We start from the raw sequence: 18,734 nt of genomic DNA, 5'->3' as shown, positions 1-18,734 counted from the left end.
AATCAGAGCCCCAGGTGACTAAATACTCCCTCCTCTTCCTCCTCTTTTCCAAGCATGTGCAGTGTCACAGTGCTAAATCCAGCAGTGATGTACCAAGCAGTTCCCTTAGATGTATACCCACAGGCTGAAACCATACATCAAACATCATCCAAAAATATTGTTTTTTTTAAAGTATACACTGTATACACTGTTTTACTACTTACTCTAGCAGTTACGGTATGTATGATCTCCCTTCAGTGCTGAATAAACCTGTACTGTAAAGAGGTAATTCATCTTTAAATTTACCCTTAGTATGGTGTAGTCAATTTGTAATTGGTCTTCATTTTTTATTTTTTCTGATTTTAGTTATTTAGGTTTATACTCCGAAGCTCTTACATTGGTATTTCAGCAGCTATCTGGTACTAGTGTCTTATTTAACCTAGCAACCAGGCAGAAGAATGAATGAAGGACTGGAATATGGTTAGGAGAAGGACTGAATAGGAAGATAAGCGATTCAAAAATTACAACAATAAAATTGTTGCCTGCCAGAGCAACAGTTTTTTTCCCTTTTTCGATTTTTTTCTGACATAGGGATGTTGAAATCCAGAGTTAACTTGCTTATTTATAAATAAGTCACTATTTGGTTGGCAAGTTTCTAAACAGAACATATGTATGTGAAATGTGATTTACCCATAGAAGTGGTAGTATGTGTAACAAACAATTTAAAGCAAGACATTGCTTTATTTTTACCATTATTACCTCCACATATATAAGCTAGCTTTAAGAGAAGTAAATTAGCTTAATAATAAAAAAAAAAACACTTTTAAAAACTCTTCTTTTTCCAACTTTTACCTTTGGCTCACATTTAAAGGTGTGGAAATGTTTAATCATACAGTTTAAGTGAGAAGGCTGATTCACACACACAAACACACTAACACACTAACACACACTAATGTTGGGAGGTATGCTTATGCAGTCATCTGCTCACTGGAATTTCCCTGTCAGCTTTACTGTTATCTAAATTCAATTCAATAGTAGGTCCTGTGCATGTCTCCTATTAGAATGATCTTCCACATATTCACATGTTCTCCTTGGGCAAATAGCCAACAATAAAATATTTTGTTTCCTAAACAATGGTTTTCCCATAATCCTATCCCTTGACAAATCTGCATGATGGCAGAATATTCACTTAATTACTGTGGCAGACATGAGGGTCTCCTAGTTTACTTAGACAAAATGTTTGTCCATATTTTTACATTTTAATTTCATTTCTCCCAAATCATAGGACACAAAATGTGTATAAAAATTTCGGCCAAACTTAAATGGAGCATAAATGAATATTTTAGATTTTATTAATTATATGCTGTATCTTAGGAAAATAGCTTGGATAACCTGGAATGCCTGTGTAAATATAAAATGTGTGTAATACATATTTATAGATATACACAATATTTCCAGAGTATCTGGACATACTTTCTAACAGTCGTTGATGGCTCAGTTGCATAAAACAACACCCGACCATATAATCACCAGCAACAAAGATTGGCCTTTATGAAGAGCTCAGTGGCTGTCGGTTTGTCCTAGGATTCCATCTTTCCAACAAATCAGTGCAATACATTTCTGCACTACTAGAGCTGTCACATTTTTCTATAAATACAGTGGTTTTGAAGGAAAACATAATAAGAGCAACATCCGTGTATTTTCACAGTGGTGAGCAACTCAAACTAAAAAGAAAAATGTCCATTGTAGATGCCATATTTCAAACAGTCTGTGGAATCAACATTAGCACAAAAATTGTAGTGTACAAATTGCCACCATGAGTAATCCCTTTTTGCAAGTCTTACTAGTAAATGGCAAGAGAATACCGCCAGCTTCAGTGCTTAAATAGCTGGTGTTTTCCCAGCACATCTCCTCCACGTTGAAGCTGCAAGACACAAGAACTTGTCCCTTAAACCTTTTTGTATTTGGGTTCCAAATATGTATAATAAGCAATATTTCAAAAACTGTATCATCTGTTTTTTTCCTTAACTCCTCTGTTAGATCTGTTGAATTCTTTATCAGGGATAAATATGAAAGAAAGAAATATTATGACAAAAATGCCACTGTTTCTGGAACTGTAAGTATTTTTTCCTAATGTTTAGCTGCTAAATAATGACAGCAAAGGCTGTTTTTTGCCTCATGATAGCTTAGCCGTTACATGTATGGTAAGCAAAGATAATGTATGTTGCTTTTTAAGAAGTTGCTATGATTTTTTTGAATGCTTTTATAGATTTGAAAAAATTAAATACTGTAAGCAAATACGACAGGGTTGCCACAATTGTATAAAAATACAAGTTGTAAATGTTGAATGCTTCATGTATTGTTTTATTTTTTTATAACTGCTGGTCATTTGAAATTGTCTGAGAGGATGTATGCAACTATGTCTGCTGTAATGGTTTCTGGGACAGCTGGAGAAAGCTGAATTATACGGAACGCATTTTAGGACATCCTGCGCCAAAATACCTTACCTCCATGCGATGTCCTATGCCTTCTAAATGGCGCATCGCTTGCTTTTGCCGTCACTCCTCGTGCAAATGCGCAGTCTACCCTCCTTACTCAGCTGTCAGTCATGCTAACTCCACCCTCAGCCTTCCTCCCTCAGGTGTCAGCCCTTAGCCCTCAGGTGTCAGCCCTTGGCCCTCAGTTGTTCGCACTCAGCCAACAGTCTTGTTCCTAAAGTGGTGAGCGACCGTTTTGGGTCCTGCGCTGCTTTATTCACCTTTTTTTTTTAAATTTTTTTACTTCCACTTTTCTATTTGGCGCGTTTTTCACCCAGCCAATAGGCGTCTTAGCTTTTGACCAATTAAGTTAAAGCTGCCATTTGCAGGCGTCGCCATTTCTTCCCACAGACAGTGTTTGGCAAGGTACGCCAGTACGCTTCATTCATTTACACCCGCATTTGTGCCGGTAATTAAATAATGTAAAACAAAACAATATAACTTTTAATTAAAGTATATGTCACATTTAATTAATTATTTAATTACTGGTTGAAAAACGCGCTAAATGGAAAAGCGGAAGTAAAATAAAATGTGAATGAAGCATCGCAGGACCGAAAACGGTCGCTCGTTACTTTAGGAACAAGACTATCTGCTGAGTGCTGAGGGCTGACACCTGAGGGAGGAAGGCTGAGGGAGGAAGGCTGAGGGCAGAGTTAGCATGACTGACGGCTGAGTGGGGAGGGTAGACTGCGCATTTGGACGATGAGTGATGGCAAAAGCAAGCGATGCACCATTCAGAAGGCATAGGATATCGCATGGAGGAAAGGTATTTCGGCGCCGGATGTTCTAGAATTGATCCAATACAGGGGTCAAAAAGCACACAGTCCTTTACAATTCAAAAGTAAGCTTGGTGGCAATGATAGTATAACTTCATGTTTAACATAGGGTATGTGAAAAAGGTGCAGTGGGCAAAAAGCTGTTTGTTTTGCATTGGTTCACAGAAAACTAATTAAGGACCCTGTGCACTTAATTGTTGCAAATCTGAAGTCTGAATCAGACCTTCTTAGTGCTCCTTTATTTTCGTAACATTGCCTCAATGTTTGTATTGCCCCCATATACAATCAGACCTAAAAACTAAAGAACACTACATGCATACTCTTTTACTGTTTTAAAAACAAATAGAGCACAGCTTAAAGGAAACAAATACCACAACGTATAACTTAATTGTTAATTTCACTTTCCAAAACAAGATTGTTAGCAAGCCATCAACTAGTGGTAAGTAATGGATTCGGCACATGGCTTTTATAATGCACTGCCCAAAAATACAAATACAAGGAGTTCAAACAAAAGCTTGTATTCTCTCATAACAGCTAGTAACAGGTAAATTTGAGAAGTTATTGAGATGAATATTTCCAAAAATATATCCCTTGGTAATTTTTACTTTGCATTGGGATTTACAGATATACTGTAGGTGTATCCTTCTGTATTGTTTTTAAAAACTCCCAATCGAAATTCGACCAATCGAAATTTATAAATAAAAGAAAAAAAAATAGAATTTTCAAAACCCGGGCGAATAGGATCGACCCGAAAACTTGAATCGAATTCAAATCAAATTTGATTCGAGTTTTAAAAACTTGGTTCGAGTTTTTTCTCCGAAAAAACTGGAATGTCAGGAAGGCTGCAAACAGCTCCAAATTGATTCAAGGACGTCTTCCAATGACTAAAACAGCAATTTGGGCAGTTTTAGATGGCAAATAGTCAAATTTGAGTTCTTAAAGGGCCAGAGTATGATACATCTTGAAAATCGAATTAGAATTTAAAAAGAAAAACTCGAATGGAATTTTAACAATGCCCTAGTCGAATTTGACAGTTTCAGCCATAAAAAAAACTTGAAAATAAAAATTTTCACTTCGACCCTTGATAAATCTGCCCCTAAACCATAAAGGAGAAGAAAATTCCCTGGGCGCAAAAACCCTTCCCTGTGTTGCCCCTCCTCCCCCCTGGCCTACCTGTCCCGCCGGGCAAATGCCCCTAACTTGTTACTCACCTCTCTGTGCAGGTCCAGTCCACGGAGTTCACAGGCGCCATCTTCTCCCAAGCCGTCGTCTTCCTTCTTTGATCGGCGTTTTTGGCACATGCGCAGTAGGAGCATTTCACTGGTACGGATCTACTGCGCATGCACCAAAAGACACGGTCAAAAGACTTTTGGCGCATGCGCAGTAGATCTGTACCGGTGAAATGCTCCTATTGCGCATGCGCCAAAAACGCCGGTCAAAGCAGGAAGAAGACGGCTTGGGAGAAGATGGCGTCTGTGGACTATACCTGCGCAGAAGGTTGAGTAACAAGTTAGGGGCATTTGCCCGGCGGGACAGGTAGGCCAGGGGGGAGGAGGGAGGGAGGGCAACACGGGAGGGGGAGGGTTTTTTGCGCCCAGGGGGTTTCCTTCTCCTTTAAGTATACTGCAGCAACCTCCTTCACTATACTATAGATATTTCAAATACCGTATATTTAGTGCATAGGGATTTGTCTCATTATTTGCATAATTACATTTGTATACATTTGCTAGCATTTTTTATCCAGCCTTAGTCATGCATAATCCATATTTACTTTACAATAATCAGCGAACACTAAGGAAAAAATGTATAATGCATGTACAGGTTTTTACTAATTTTTATTTGAATTGAAAAAAACAAAACAAAAAAAAAACCATACATGCATTACCTGCAGTACAGCACTTGTGATCAAAAAGGAGCCCTGTTTTGCCTTTGAATACTTATACATTCTCTATTACTGACTGTTCTAAAAGCATTACCACAGACAATGATACACTATATTACTAAGTGTAAACATCTTGCTGTTATTCCCCTAGGTACCTACTATATATGGGTACCTGAGACCTTTTAACATCATTATGAAGCAACACATGAAATGCCTTAAAAAAAAACAAAACAAAAAAAACCCAGACATTGGTCAGCAATGTTATAGGGCAAAGATGACATAACGTATGCAATCCATTATCAAGTGCATCAAAGCCATTTTCTGTGTGCCATGAAAAGTGAATGATGTATCCAGCACAAAAACATGAAAGGGGGTTATTTATTAAAGGTCTAGTTTGTGAATTTTTTTTATACCTCGATAAACTCACAATTTGAATGTTTTCTGATTTGACTTGAATTCGGGGTTAAAAACTGATCGGGTTTTCGGAGAAAAAAACCCTAATCACTCTAATTAATCGAGCTTTTGAGCAAAGCCCACCAAATAAAACCCAAGCATCGTGAAGGCTACAAACATGTTCAGATGGTTCAAAGGGACCTTTGCCATTCTACATGACCTTGACAGGTTTTAGCTGGAGTATTTTCAGATTCAAGCTATTTCCAGTTTTAAGGTATAATAAATCTCAAAAAAATTATTTTATTTAAAGTCAAGTTTTGCCTGAAAAATACCCTAGAAAACGCAAATATTTTTTTGGTTAAAAATCAACTCGACCTTTATTAAATAATCCCCTAAATCTTTTGCTTCCTCGGAACTCACTTGATGAAGTGACTGTTGGAGTCACCAAACACATTAAGCTGTGCTCTCCCCTGCCCGCTTTCATTAAATGTGTGTTTTTAAAGTGATCAATAGAAGTTTTGAATTTTACCAAGAGGCCACAAGGGAGTCTCTGGGGCTCATTTATAAAAACCACCTCTTTAAGGAACTTGCTGTATGTTTCAGGCATCATATTATTTTGTGATGTTTTGTTTGCTTACAGCTACCCCTCATGTTGCTTGTATGATTTCTATCTGCAGCCTTTTTGTATTTTTTGTGTTTTATGTGCAGTTACTACTGATCTTTTTTTTTTTTGTTCTCTTTGTTGGCCATAGCAGCTCTTTTGAAATGTTTGCAAATTATACCCCTTTGTAACATTCTTGCTTATGATGATATCCAAAAATTATCAGTGCTGCCCATGCCCTGCTTCTTGTTTTTTCTCTGCCTATGCAGTTAATGCTGTGTATAATAGTTTCAAATCATCTTCAGGCAGTTATATATCAAAGACATCCTCCCTTAACAAAGTCTTATCAAAAGTGTTCCTACTGCAGATCTAGTTCCCCCCCCCCCCCCGTGTTCTCGTAGTATTATTTGCTGAACTTAAAGGACACTTGTCATAGCAAAATTGTTACCCTGCAGAAGGTGCAGCGTTATTTGGGACAGAAAATGCTCCTAGCAAGCAATATGCTGCTGCACTTGTTGGGAGCTCCTAGTGGCGGCTAGGCATATGCCAATAAGTAATGAGTCTTCTGGCTCACTCATCAGCATAATTGAGACATAAGATTGGGGAATCCCCCCCCCCTTTCTTACATCACACAAATGCATATAATAAGCAAACGTTGATACCCTTGATTATTCCCGTGCTTAGAGTCCCAACATGGCTGCCTGAACGCACTTCCTGCTGCAGGTGACTGCTCGCTAGGAGCATTTTTTGGCCCAAATCGTATTGTTTTCCCCAATCAGAGTGCAGTCTGTATTAGCCCTCACCTCTGGTGAGTTAAACAATTTTACTATGATAGGTCCCATTTAAGAAATCCTGAGTTGGTTTATTAAAACCATTTAATAGATAGTCTGAAAATAGCTTGCTCAAGAACATTTATCCAACAGTAATTGTGAAAGAGTAAAAAGATGTGAGCATTATGTGCAGGATCAAGTTAAAACTAAGACCGTTTCTTGCTTTAGGTAAATCTCATTCTCAGTCATGCATTCAATATACTCTCCTACTCTGGTTTACCTTCACTTTATACCCTAGGTGAGAAATTTATAGATGATAATATAGATAGATATTTAGATAACCTTACCATCTCATTTGAGATTTTGCATTGGAATGCAAAGCCTATATCATAGGGGTGGTTCATCTTTTACTTAACTTTTAGTATGATCTAGACATTCATATTCTAAGATTATTTTTACTAAGACTATATTTTTGTGTTTTATTTTTTTATTATTTAGCTTTTTGTTCAGCAGTTCTTCCGTGTGGAATTTCAGCAGCTAATAAAAAGTAACAATAACAAAGTTGTAAATTCACAGAGCAATAGTTTTTTTTGCTGCAGGTGTCAGTGACCCCATCTGACAGCTAGAAAGAGGTAGAAAAAGAAGACAAATAATTACACTATTCTAAATGAAAAAATACCTTTGAAAAGTTGCTAAGAATAGGGCCTTTTCTAGCATACAAAGAGTTACTTTAGGTGAACAACCCCTTTAAAAATATTATTATATACATTTCATACAAATATAACTGTCCTAGATCCAACATATAGTAACTTTCATTTGTTCTGAGCCGTTCAGTTATATAACTGCTCTTCTCTCGGAATATAAATACATTTTTAACCAAAATGTCTTGGTTTTTTTTTTTTGTAATTGGGATGTTTTAACTTAATAGTGACTTAATAGTTGAATAATGCTTCTATTTGTTGCAAGGAAACAAATACTAAAGCCCTAATGTAAAATTGCTTCTGAGCACATCTGCAATTTACATAATTTTTTTAAAATATTTTTTTCTTTTTTTAAGATATTAGCGTTTGGGTACATGGGGCCCTGGGTCCATGACTCCATGTTATCTATAGATACTCCTCTGCCCTTCAGAAAGATCCCTCTATTACCTCTCTACTTTAGCTTCTCATTAACTCAATGAGAAGTTAAATTTAATTTAAATCTGTAGTCTGTTTGGAGAACATTTTGTTTTGCTGTTATATGAATTTGAAATGTTATTTTGCCCAGGTTGCTTCCATATAACTTGATTAAAGTTAAAAGTGGCTAGCTTATCATAGCCTGTACATTTACTATATACTATTGCTTAAGTAAATGGCAGTGAAGCAAAATTAAATTGCTACCGTATGTTCTTACGTATTACAGAGTTAAGTTACACATGTGCAGATTAAAAAAAAGAAGCCGAGTTTTAATGACCATTTTTTTTTTTTTATAAAGCACTGCTATAAATTGCAAGTCTGTGCAACAAAATTCTACCATTGCTTTGTACATGGTAATGTTGATATTGTTATCTGTTATTTACTTAACATGCTTACTAACTCTAGATAGATATCCTTACAAAATCATCATTCAGGTAGCATATTTTGTACTGTACTTCTTTTTCTCTTGGTTTATTTTGGAACTTCGTGTTCCTTTTTTGATTTTCCTGCAGTTCCAGAGTATTTTTCATGTATGCTAAAATATATGCTTTGTGTATTTGAAATTAGCTTGTTTAAGAGTTCAACATGCACATTTGTTCTCGTAGGAGTAGAATTTGTCCCCTTTTAATATTTATAAAACTGTCTTGCTTTGAATTAACAGCATTATTGACTCAATGCGACAGTTGGTTCCTGTGGCATGTTGAGATGAATATTCTCCCCATCACAGTGGATTGGACATAATTCTTACATTGCAAGAATCATTTCATTTTATACTCTACTGTGTATTTTGTTGTTGTTTCAGGCAAATTTGAAATAGTTTGTGACCTGTGCCAGCTACAGTATAAGCAATGGCAACAGGTCATGTATAAAATATGCGCAAGTGCACAAAAAAACAAATGTGCACATAATCTTATTTAACCATCCCATGTTTAAATAAATGTGTGTGCTGTGTGCACATTTGGTGGTGTGTGATGTACACTTTGTAGTTTTGTGACATCAAATGTACTGCTAAAGCAGTACTTTGCCCGATTAATTGCTTATCCTCTGTGTATGTTATTATTACCATAAAATGCAATCAGAAATACTACTCTAGTATATAACCATGGATATTCATAATACCCAAAAAGGTACAGAGATTTTATTTAAGCCATATGGTTTTTCCTTACTACAGCAGCCCCACCTACAAACACTTCCCATTCACATGACTGTACAATGTGCTGCAAAATATATTATTAAAAAATTATTATTATTAATCAAAATTTTCTCAGCTCGGACTAATTGAATCGACCCCGGAAACTCAAATCAAATTTGAAAAAATTAAACCCTGCAAACATCACCAAACTGATCCCTGGACCTCTCCCATTGACTTATGCAGCAATTCGGCAGGTTTAAGGTGATGAATAGTCCAATTCGATTTCTTTGGGACAGAGTATGTTAAATCTCGAAATTCGAATTAAAACTCGAGTTTGGATAATTCATAATTCAAATTTGGGAGTTTTGAACAAGAAAATTTTTAATTTTCACTTCGACCCTTAATAAGAGGCTTGAGAAAGGGTCCTGCGAGGCCCGAAACGTTGCCACATGTCTGCTCACATTTGAGCCAAATAAAGTACACCTTAAAATTTTACACAAGTTTGCTGCAGTATATTGGATTTCGACCCTTAATAAATCTGCCCCTTATTGTTAGTATTCCTTTAAACAAATAATTGGCATTTTTTAAAAATGATTTTCTTTTTCTTTTCATAAAATTTTTCTAATTACAGTATCATATGATTACTCGTAAACGAAAATGGTATTGTATCCATATATAAGTTTCAAAAATTTGAGTTATTCAATGTAAATATGAACATTCTCCTATGTCCGATCCAGTGTGTGTGTGTGTGTGTGTGTGTGTGTGTGTGTGTGTGTGTGTGTGTCCACATACATATGACATATAGTAATTAAGCAAATTATACAAAAGAAAAATAATAAAAGGAAAAGCGAACAGAAATAACAAAATGATATATTAAAGGTAAAAATAGAAAGTGGGTTGCCTCTAACAATGATTTTCTTTTTCTCATTATTAATCAGGCAAAAAATTCTTTGTATTTAATGTTTAAATGTTTTTTGTTTTGGTGATCCAAATCATGGATTTTCCCTAATTCAGAAAAAAACATGTAGGAGATTTCTAATACAGTTCTAATACATCATTAGTTTGTCTAGACAATGTATTAGAGCTGGCTATCTTTCAAAATCTGACTCCTGCATGAAGAGAGACTTATTGTTGAGATGGGGATGCTAAAAATATATGTAGATGTGAATATAGATAATTTCAGAAACACAAGAGATGTACAGATTTGTACACAACGTTAAACAAGTTGCTAGTCTGTTTTTCTTAACAGCAGTGCAGTCTACAACTTGGTCTTTGTGAGATCTTAGAAATATTAACTGTAAGAAATTTGAACTGCAGACTGAAACAATTTTCACAGATTAAATGTGATGCACAAGTATGAAATTCAATCCCTACCATAGCAATACTAAACTGTGAATTTTAGCATTAAGGGTTTTTTTTAGATCTCGAACAAACTCACAACTGGAACTGTTTCTTATTTAAGAAAAGAGTTGAGTAAAAAAAACTCAAATTAATCGAGTTTTTCCGCGGGGAAAAACTTTAATCCCTCGAATTATTAGAGTTTTCCGGCAAAACCCTCTGAAAAAAACTCGAACATCATGGAGGCTAGTATTAACATCTTCAAATGGTTCAAGGGACCTATGCCATTGACTCCTACATGACCCAACAGGTTTTGGATAGTGTATTTTCAGATTCAAGCTATTTTCAGGGTTAGGGTATAATACATTTTGGAAAATTTTTTTTTTTTTTACATGAACATGTGAGTTTTCACAAAAAAAATAAATAAATCAACTCAAGCTAGAATAAACTCCTGATGCATTAGGATGAGAAAAATTTTCTCTATTTAATATTTCAAATTCCATATTGCTCCTTTAATTTCAGAAATGCTCAGGTGGATCATCCAGAGCAGGGGTAGGCAACCCACGGCTCTGGAGCCTCATGCGGCTCTTCATCCTGCATGCTGCGGCTCAGTTTTGCGGCTGTCACGTTGTCTATACAGCCCTCGCACCTGCTGGCTGCTTATTGAGTGTGCGACCGCGATAAGCTAACCATTATCTTACCGCGGTCGCACACTCCAGAAGCCACCAGCAGGTGCAAGGGCTGTATAGACATCCCAGGCAAGGCCGAGCGGCAGCAAGATGATTCATTATGGTCCTTACCTCGGTGGCACACTCAAGACAAGAGAGAAGCCTCCAGAATCCAGCTGCAGCAAGTGCGAGGGCTATAGATGTGGATGTGACGCATATTTTAATGACGTCTATAGCCCTCACCTTTAAACAGATGAGTACACTAGCATTTAATAGGGCTATTCAGTGTTTAATTTATTTCAAAGTAGGCCTACACATTGCACTTTTGTTGTTGTAACAGTTAAAATTAAAAAAAGGTTAACTTTTAAAAGTTTATAAGCTGTGTTATGTTTTGCAGCTTCAGTGGAAGAGGGGGAAAAATGGCTCTTTTGATAGTGAAGGTTGCTGACCCCTGATCCAGAGGATGGTAATCCTACAAAACCTCCTATTGATGGGATCATTTTTTATTGCATATCTAAATGTGATATAAACCCCCAAAAAATCTTGGCGTGTGAAAGAAATGCTGCTGCCATTTGAAAATAAATTGATTAACAAAAAAGAATAAAATTATTGACAAGTTTTAAAATGAACATTTTTTTGTCGAGGTGTACATCCCCTTTAATGCATTCTAGCTTATCTATAATACCAGTTTACTTTAAGCACACTGTATTGAATTTGATTACATTTGTCACCATGGTATAGATATTGGTATTGCCTCTGAGTGCTGAGATATTATACTATTTAGTGCTCTGTATCTTGGTATGATTATTGCCAGGCACACAGCTTCAGTGTGAGGGAAATTAATCATATTTGCTTTGCTTGCTTTGCCATTTACTAACTCTGATCTTCTTGCTACTTTTCTCATCCCTTCCATCTGCTTTGTACAGACGTCGTCTTCTGATGCTGTGCAGCCCTCGGCATCCTCTCCTTCTCTGCAATCTGCTGCCGAGAAAAACAAATTGGAGGTACCCTTATTTTCTAGTGTGACATTTGCTAGAAAACAGCATGTTTATCCCCCTGCATATATGATTTGTAAATAAAGTGCATAATTCAGGCAGTTATCCGTTTCCCTTTATTTAAATTTTGCATACAATAGTTGCCTCACAACAAAAACAAAATCGAATCAACCCAAAAGCATTCATTTAAAGAACTACCGTATATTCTTCTTTCTAAAAAGTCAGCTAAGTTGTAGTTCATGCACAACAGCCTTCGTTACATTTTCTTATACAATTCATTATTACACAATTTTGTAACAATTATTGAGTGTGCACCACCAGCTTTCATAAAATTATATATTTTAAGAGCAATGGTGAATGTTGACCATGGACTTTTTGTGCTACCTTTTCACTTAACCAAACAAAATTCAGCGTCCGCTGGTGAATTGCAGAATTACCTGTGTAAACTAACAACACCACAGCCAGATCACTCCTTGCAGTCAACTGAAAAAGCTTTCCAGGAATGGCCCTCTTGGTAGCTAATTTGAAGTAGATCAGGACCATGGAACAGATTAGGAACTACGTGAGTAACAAAACGTAGGAATTGGAATAGTAACCATGGACTTTTAAGAGAGTGTCCAACTCAGAGTAAACTTTTGCCTTTGAGATTCAACCTGGCGAGCAGTGATACTAGGAGGAACACTGCCCTAGAGTCTGTGGGACTTACAGTATTTACCATTTCTTGCTACATTTTATTGAGCTGTAATGATACATTGGCTTTATTAAATGATTTATGTGCTTATTTTCAACAAGCATGTGTGCAACCTATTATATGGGTGTGGTCTTTGTCCAGATTCTTGTATTATATGTTAAACAGCATAGAATTTAACTTAGTGCTACTTTTTACTGACTTTTAACATAATTTGAATAACTAACATATGTGCTATGTAATGACTGAGCACTGCTTAAGCACTAGTGATATACTACTAGTGGCATCATGTGTGAAAACTTTTATCTAATGTGTCCAATGTGGACCAATAAGACAGACTCTAGATAATATCTCTTACATTGCCCTGTTTTAGAAATTTTGCTTTCTACCATTTTTCACTGCCACATAGTGTACATTGCTACAATGTACCACACAATCTGCCATATAAACTATGCATGTTTTTAAAGCTTTGTCACACTATGCTATACTTTAATAAATACTTGAAAAATGTATAGTTCTCACTGCTTTTGTACTGTTTTTCTCGAATGATTAAATCATTGCTCAAATATTTGCAGTACTTTGCAAATGAATTCACATAGACTTACACAATCCATTTGTGTCTGTAAATGGACAGTAAATGTCTGTAAAGAACTCCCTGGATACAGGTGCCCTGGTGTATACACTCCTCAACATAACTGTAGTGTATTTATATATCTTTATCAGTGATACTGTGTTATGTGTCTTTAGGTAGTTAACATATACTGTGTAGAAGCTCTTCTATCATAAATTAATTGTACCTGTCTGGCTTGCATTCAGCTGTGTCATGCAGGCTTGATTTGTGACAACCATAGCACAACTTGTACTATACACCAGTCTTATATAAGCACTGTTGACAAAGCATTTGGGCTACTCACACAGATGTCATGTGCATGTAAGGGGGTTTAGGGAACAATATATGATTCCATTTGTTATAGCACACACATAAATAGATTTAAGAGGGGGGGATAGATAGATAGATAGATAGATAGATAGATAGATAGATAGATAGATAGACAGACAGATAGACAGACAGATAGATAGATAGATAGATAGATATAAATAAAAGCACACTCCTGGGTCTTCATATGAAAAATAATTTGATTGGGTTTGTAAAACGTTCTTGAGTTTGTTAAACCTTCTTTGTTGCTTCTTGTATACAGAAAGAAAAGGACAAGAAAAAGGAGGAAAGGAGAAAAGAGAGAGAACCTGAAAAAATGGTTAAACCTGTTGGAGCTGATAAGGTAGGCATGAGTACATGCAGTCCTTATTCTGGCATGAGGATAATGATTGGTTGTCTATTATTTTAATTATTTGTAGTAGACTTAAGGTACAGTGATGCAGATTAATGGGGAAAAAACCTTATACAGAAAACCCCATGTCCCAAGCATTCTGGGTAATGCATCCTATACTTGTGCAAAGTTTTCTATAGTTGTAGTTTATATTAGAAACAAGTAGCAGTTGCTTAAACATCCACTCTTTGAAAGGAAACATCTGATTAGTTTATTTGTGTTTATAGGTCTGGCATAAACTGTTACTATATTATGCTGAATCATGTATTACATTTATTGTCCATGCTGCTTCCACTTATAAAATAACGAATGAAGTAAATTAATTTCTTCTTCATATGGCTGTACCTACACATTTTAAATGCATCTACCTATATACAAAAAATATTGTGTATAAACATGGGGAGGCCTATATATCAAAGGTCAAATTTCGAATGCATGCAAAAAAAATTAATTAATTAATTTTGAATATACCCGAAATTTGATTGGTACGTTAACGAATATTACCGACCTGGAAACTCGAATATAGTTTTTTTTTCTCCCAAAAAAAATCAAATGTCAGGAAACTATTTGAAGATTTTAATTCGTATTTCCTATTCGACCCTTAATAAATCTGTCCCCCAAGTATTGTCTATGAATATTTGGTCTAACTGCGTATTTTGGGTCTTAGAAAATTACATGTGAGACATCCATTACAAACTGTAAACAAATGCAGCAAATTAAAAAGAAATCAGGTAAACAAGATAAATTAAAAATGTTCCATAATAGTGATGACCCAAACCTGCCCGCGCCAGTCCTCAACCAACTTCCCGGTTCTTTTGACAGACCCATCCCACAGATTATGTCACAAAAGTGGTGGGGGGAGCAGGCACGCGGCTATAAAACCAGAAGCCGGCAGTGCAAGGTGGCAGGCGGGGAGAGCAGGAAGAAGAGCTCGACCCGAACACGCCTGCCACCCACAAGTAGGGGTGCGAGGTCGGCCCGAACCTGACCAACCTACGGGTATCAGGACAGCCTACACATCAGTAGTCCATAAGGTTCTATACACACCACAGAGCTAAGCACTGCAAGAAACAATGTACTAAAGATATATAGGTAGATAGTACCAAAACGTAAAAATATACATATAAATCTGTGACCAAGAAAAATTTCTGACTTTAGGTTGCAAAAGACACAAATAATGTAAGATAAAACATTGATAGCAATAACAATGGACTTTTATGGTAAAGTCATCACACTTAGTTGAGTTATTTTTTTAACGGTCGAATTTTAGTTCTGTATACATTGATTGATGTCACAACTCGAACTGTTTTTAATTTAAGAAAAAACTCAAATGGAAAAAACCGGCTTCAGTGAGTTCGCAGTTTACAGCACAAGAACTCGACTTGATCGAGTTTTTGGCAAAAAAAAACTTGAATCACTTAAATTGATTGCAAAAGGGCAAAATCCCTCTGCAAAAAACCCGAACATCACGAATAGCGATGGGAAAATAAATTAACCAGACACGTATTTGCATAGAATTTCCACATTTCGGTGCAAGCAAATTAATTCGCAAAACTGAGGCGACAATTTTCCGCCAAAAATCCTGGAGCGTCAAAAAAAAAAATTGGTGCACTTCAAAATTGTCGCTCGCATTTTTTACTTTAATGCATTTGGACCAAATAGCCGCACATATTAAAATTGTCGCTCATGTCAAAATTGACATGCATCAAAATTATTTTGACCCCTATTGACTGTGTTTCACAAATTTTTCGCATTTCAAACAGCACAGATTCCCCATCACTAATCATGAAGGCTATTAAAAGACAACTAAACCCTAAAAATTAATATGGCTAAAAATGGCACATTTTATATACTTAAATTATTGCATTAGCCTAAAGGTTCAGCTTCTCGATATCAGCAATGATCCAGGACTTCAAGCTTGTCACGGGGGCCAACATCTTGGAAAGTGTCTGCGACACTCACATGCTCAGTGGGCTCTTTTTTTGTTTTGTTAGGCTACACATGAGGCCCAAAGAATATTTCTAGCATTCATTTAAATATTTTATGCCATCTACTTTTCATTTTTTTTTTTTTTTTACTAGCTTATTAACATTATATATTAAATCTAATGCAAACACCAGCAAGTTTATTTTTATTTTAAGCTTGCAATTCTTTTTTTCCTTTCTAGAAACACATGAGGGGGGGTGTCTTTGTTTGGGGGCACCTCTTCACTTTCCCCATCATACAGTTCTTTGACAGTTATTTATACTTCTATTGTAGCTGCAAGTGAAGGTGAAAAATACATTAAAGGGTCACAAAGGAGGTTGCAGATGGGCGTTCTAGTTCTAAGCTATCAACATTAGCCAAGGACTCCTAGAATGGCTAGAAGAAGTAATATTTATTTCTTCCACAGGGAATTGTTTCTTCAGTAGAAAATATGTTCTCCCCACTGAGAGATTTAACCGCTTTTTCTTTTTAGATGGTGTTGAGTGGAAAAAAATGTTTGCTAAAGGTTGAAATAGAATTCTATAAATCTTTTTTTTTTTTTAAATAGAAATATTGCACTTTGCTATGGAACTAATTAAGGCAGATTTGCTCTTCCCACAGCTATTGTATTTTAGGTACATTTAATCATTCTGAATCTTAAAGGGATTGTTCATCTTCCAAACAGTTTTTTTAAAGTTCAGTTGTTTTTAGATTGTTCACCAGAAATAGACATTTTCAAATAGGTTTTTAAAAATATTTTTTCCAAAAATGTAAATTTAATGTTCCTGTCTCTGGTGTTTCAGTGTGGCAGTTCAGTGATTTAGGTGCAGATTCTGAACTGCTACAATTTGCTTCATTAGCTGATACATTTTTCATCAGCATCTGGGCAATATTATCAGTTATAACAGTTGCCTTTCATGAAACTCAGGGATTCTGCTCAGCAGGGACAAAGATAAGAAATGGTTCAACTTATGGTCAACAGTTTGCAAAGTTGGTGACCGCCTCTCAGACCTGTTTTAGAAAGACATAAGAGGATGAAAAATGAAACTTAAAGGTATACTGTCATGGGAAAAATGTTTGGTGTTTTTTTTCAAAATGCATCAGTATTTCTGCTCCTGCAGAATTCTGCACTGAAATCCGTTTCTCAAAAGAGCAAACAGATTTTTTTTTATATTTAATTTTGAAATCTGACATGGGGCTAGACATTGTCAGTTTCCCAGCTGCCCCACTCATGTGACTTGTGCTCTGATAAACTTCAGTCACCCTTACCTCTGCACTGCAAGTTGGAGTGATATCACCCCCCCAGCAGCCTAACAGAACAATGGGAAGGTAACTAGAAGCAGCTCCCTAACACAAGATAACAGCTGCCTGTTAGATCTAAGAACAGCACTCAATAGTAAAATCCAGGTCCCACTGTGACACATTCAGTTACATTGAGTAGGAGAAATTTTTCTGAAAGCACATGACCAGGCAAAATGACCTGAGATGGCTGCCTACACACCAATATTACGACTAAAAAAAATACACCTGCTGGTTCAGGAATTACATTTTATACTGTAGGGTGAATTATTTACAGTGTAATTTAGAATTAAAAACTAAATCATAAAAATCACAACAGAATCCCTTTAAAGAAGTTGTGTGTGTATATTATGCAGGGGGGTTACCATGTTCCTTATATTTCTTCTCTATATGTTTTTAAATAGGAATTTACATTAAAAAATTTCAGATACAATATCCAGAGGATACATAATAAAAGATGAGATCTGCCAAAAATAAATTATATTTATTTCCCTGTCCATATTTCATTTTTGTGAACTAGGCACTTATAGCTGATAGAAGGGATTTTGATATTGTACTATAGAGTACTATATTGCAAAGTTGGGGTTCCTATTTGATAAAGCGTTTCTAAAAATCTGATTTGGTATTCAGATGATTCTCAGCAACAGACTTTAACTGTACTATTAAGCACGTCAACCCTAATATAATAAATTATAAGTTAACATGCGTTGTATAACCATACCAATAAGACTGTGTGCAGAAAGCACATTTTCTTGTTGTTGATGTGCAGTAAATGTATGAATGTGTGTATTGACAAATAGATTGAGTTACATTGACCTTGATTATGGTAAAATGAGTGCCCTGTCTGCTTCACATTAGAGAAATTGATTTCAAGGCCAGGAGGCAGTTTGGTAGAAAACATATCTTTGAATTAGCTTTTAAAACATGATTAGATTTAGAAGCAAGAACTGGAGTGGAAAATGTAATACTATCCAAACACCATCTAAGCTGAACGCAACATGATTATTCCATTTGCTATCTGTATATATATATATATATATATATATATATATATATATATATTCTTGTACCGTCTTATACCTGCAATTTTAGTAAATTCTTCTTAAGAACTTATTCTTAATTCTGAGCTATTGAAGAAGTTTAAATGGACTGGTAAAATCATTATGGTCGTTAATGCTTTTTCTCTGTATGATTTCTATTTCAAAGGG

At 35.8% G+C, this 18,734-nt stretch overlaps 1 protein-coding gene across 2 annotated transcripts in view; it reads left to right on the top strand.

Moving 5' to 3' along the window:
* The window catches only part of smap1.L (small ArfGAP 1 L homeolog), a 90,811-nt gene that overhangs the window by 31,168 nt on the left and 40,909 nt on the right, over positions 1-18,734 (top strand). Inside the window, exons 5-7 of one of the 2 annotated variants that reach the window (XM_018261973.2) lie at positions 2,020-2,095; positions 12,178-12,255; positions 14,134-14,214. In XM_018261973.2, the coding sequence (XP_018117462.1) occupies positions 2,020-2,095; positions 12,178-12,255; positions 14,134-14,214 (235 nt within the window). The remainder of the gene's footprint in view (positions 1-2,019; positions 2,096-12,177; positions 12,256-14,133; positions 14,215-18,734) is intronic. The other variant, XM_018261974.2, reaches the window with a different exon arrangement.

Source organism: Xenopus laevis, chromosome 5L (genome assembly GCF_017654675.1).
Source record: "Xenopus laevis strain J_2021 chromosome 5L, Xenopus_laevis_v10.1, whole genome shotgun sequence".
Classification (NCBI taxonomy): Eukaryota; Metazoa; Chordata; class Amphibia; order Anura; family Pipidae; genus Xenopus; species Xenopus laevis.
The sequence above is the reverse complement of the archived record's forward strand: the minus strand, read 5'-3'. Positions and strand labels throughout refer to the sequence as shown.